Here is a 1,116-nt window from a genome sequence, read left to right as displayed (position 1 = left end):
TAGCCAGAGAAGAGAAGCCAGAGTTTATAATTTTAAATGTCCTCCATGACACTCTTACCCCATTTCCAGCCACTCACCATTTTCTTCTTTGCCTCCTTCTCTGCAGGTGATTCCTCTGCTTCGGACCCAGATTCAGACTCTGATGAGCTGGTCTCTGTGAGGCTGCCCTCCTCAGATGAGGATTCAGAGCCCCTTTTCCCTTCCCGCAGTGGCTGCTTTTTCTTGCCTTTTTCTTGCTCTGCCTCACTGGCATTAGAAAGAAATGGATCAATACGGTCACTTCTTTGGTGTCTCACATTTTTGAGGGGCTGGGAGTAACATTTTTTACAATTTGCATGCTGCAGTAATACTGCCCCCCCCCCCTCTGAAAACTCTAGCAATTCATTTGTGGACTGCACACCCAATAGGGAAGAGATAGCAAGACTGGGAAAATTCACTGTGCAAAAGCATTCCTCATTGCAACACTTCATAGCAGGTCTTCGGTTATGCACACAAACCTATCCGCAATTCCTTGCACTTTGACGGGTGCTATGTACAATTGTCCCTTTTTTAAATCTAGTATCATACCTAGCTATGACATTAATGTACCTCCCAGCACTATCCAGTGAGCCTTTCCTTGGAGCCTCCTTTCTCTTCTTTTTCTTCTCCTCTTTCTCTTCTGATTGGTCTTCACTCTCTTCCTCGTCCTCATCATCCTCATCCTCTTCTTCACTGCCAGAACCAGAGCCGCTTTCACTCCCACTCTCACTTTCTGACCCACTCATTGTCTCGGGCTCTGGGAAAAGGAACAGAGAACAGAGAAGGCAGCTCACATTTACAACACATACATTCACACACTAGGCTGTGCCAGTGCCTCCTTCCCTCTCAATGTATTCCATCTTATTTTTTTGCATTGCCTTTGAGTATCAGTGATATGTTCACATGGCAGGTTATACAATGCAAAAGAAAGAAAGGCAGAAAGAAAACATATGGAGCAATGACAGACACATTAATAAGTCAAAATAGAAGATACATCACAAATCAGAATTTAAAAATACAAATTAAAAGCTTTTCTTATAAATAATAATTAATAATTAATAATTTGTTTTATTTATATACCGCTATTCCAAAGATCAT

General features: G+C 41.9%; 1 protein-coding gene across 1 annotated transcript; it reads right to left on the bottom strand.

The window, feature by feature from the left end:
- Positions 1-77: 77 nt before the first annotated feature.
- On the bottom strand, positions 78-941 carry LOC121918796 (AP-3 complex subunit beta-2-like; the record flags this gene model as incomplete). Its single annotated transcript, XM_042444783.1, has 2 exons — positions 589-941; positions 78-246 (listed from the first exon to the last, which is right to left on the bottom strand). Coding segments are annotated over exons 1-2 (345 nt in total), but the record flags the coding sequence as incomplete, so codon positions are not given.
- Positions 942-1,116: the final 175 nt, after the last annotated feature.

This window comes from Sceloporus undulatus, unplaced genomic scaffold (genome assembly GCF_019175285.1).
Source record: "Sceloporus undulatus isolate JIND9_A2432 ecotype Alabama unplaced genomic scaffold, SceUnd_v1.1 scaffold_38527, whole genome shotgun sequence".
Classification (NCBI taxonomy): Eukaryota; Metazoa; Chordata; class Lepidosauria; order Squamata; family Phrynosomatidae; genus Sceloporus; species Sceloporus undulatus.
The sequence above is the reverse complement of the archived record's forward strand: the minus strand, read 5'-3'. Positions and strand labels throughout refer to the sequence as shown.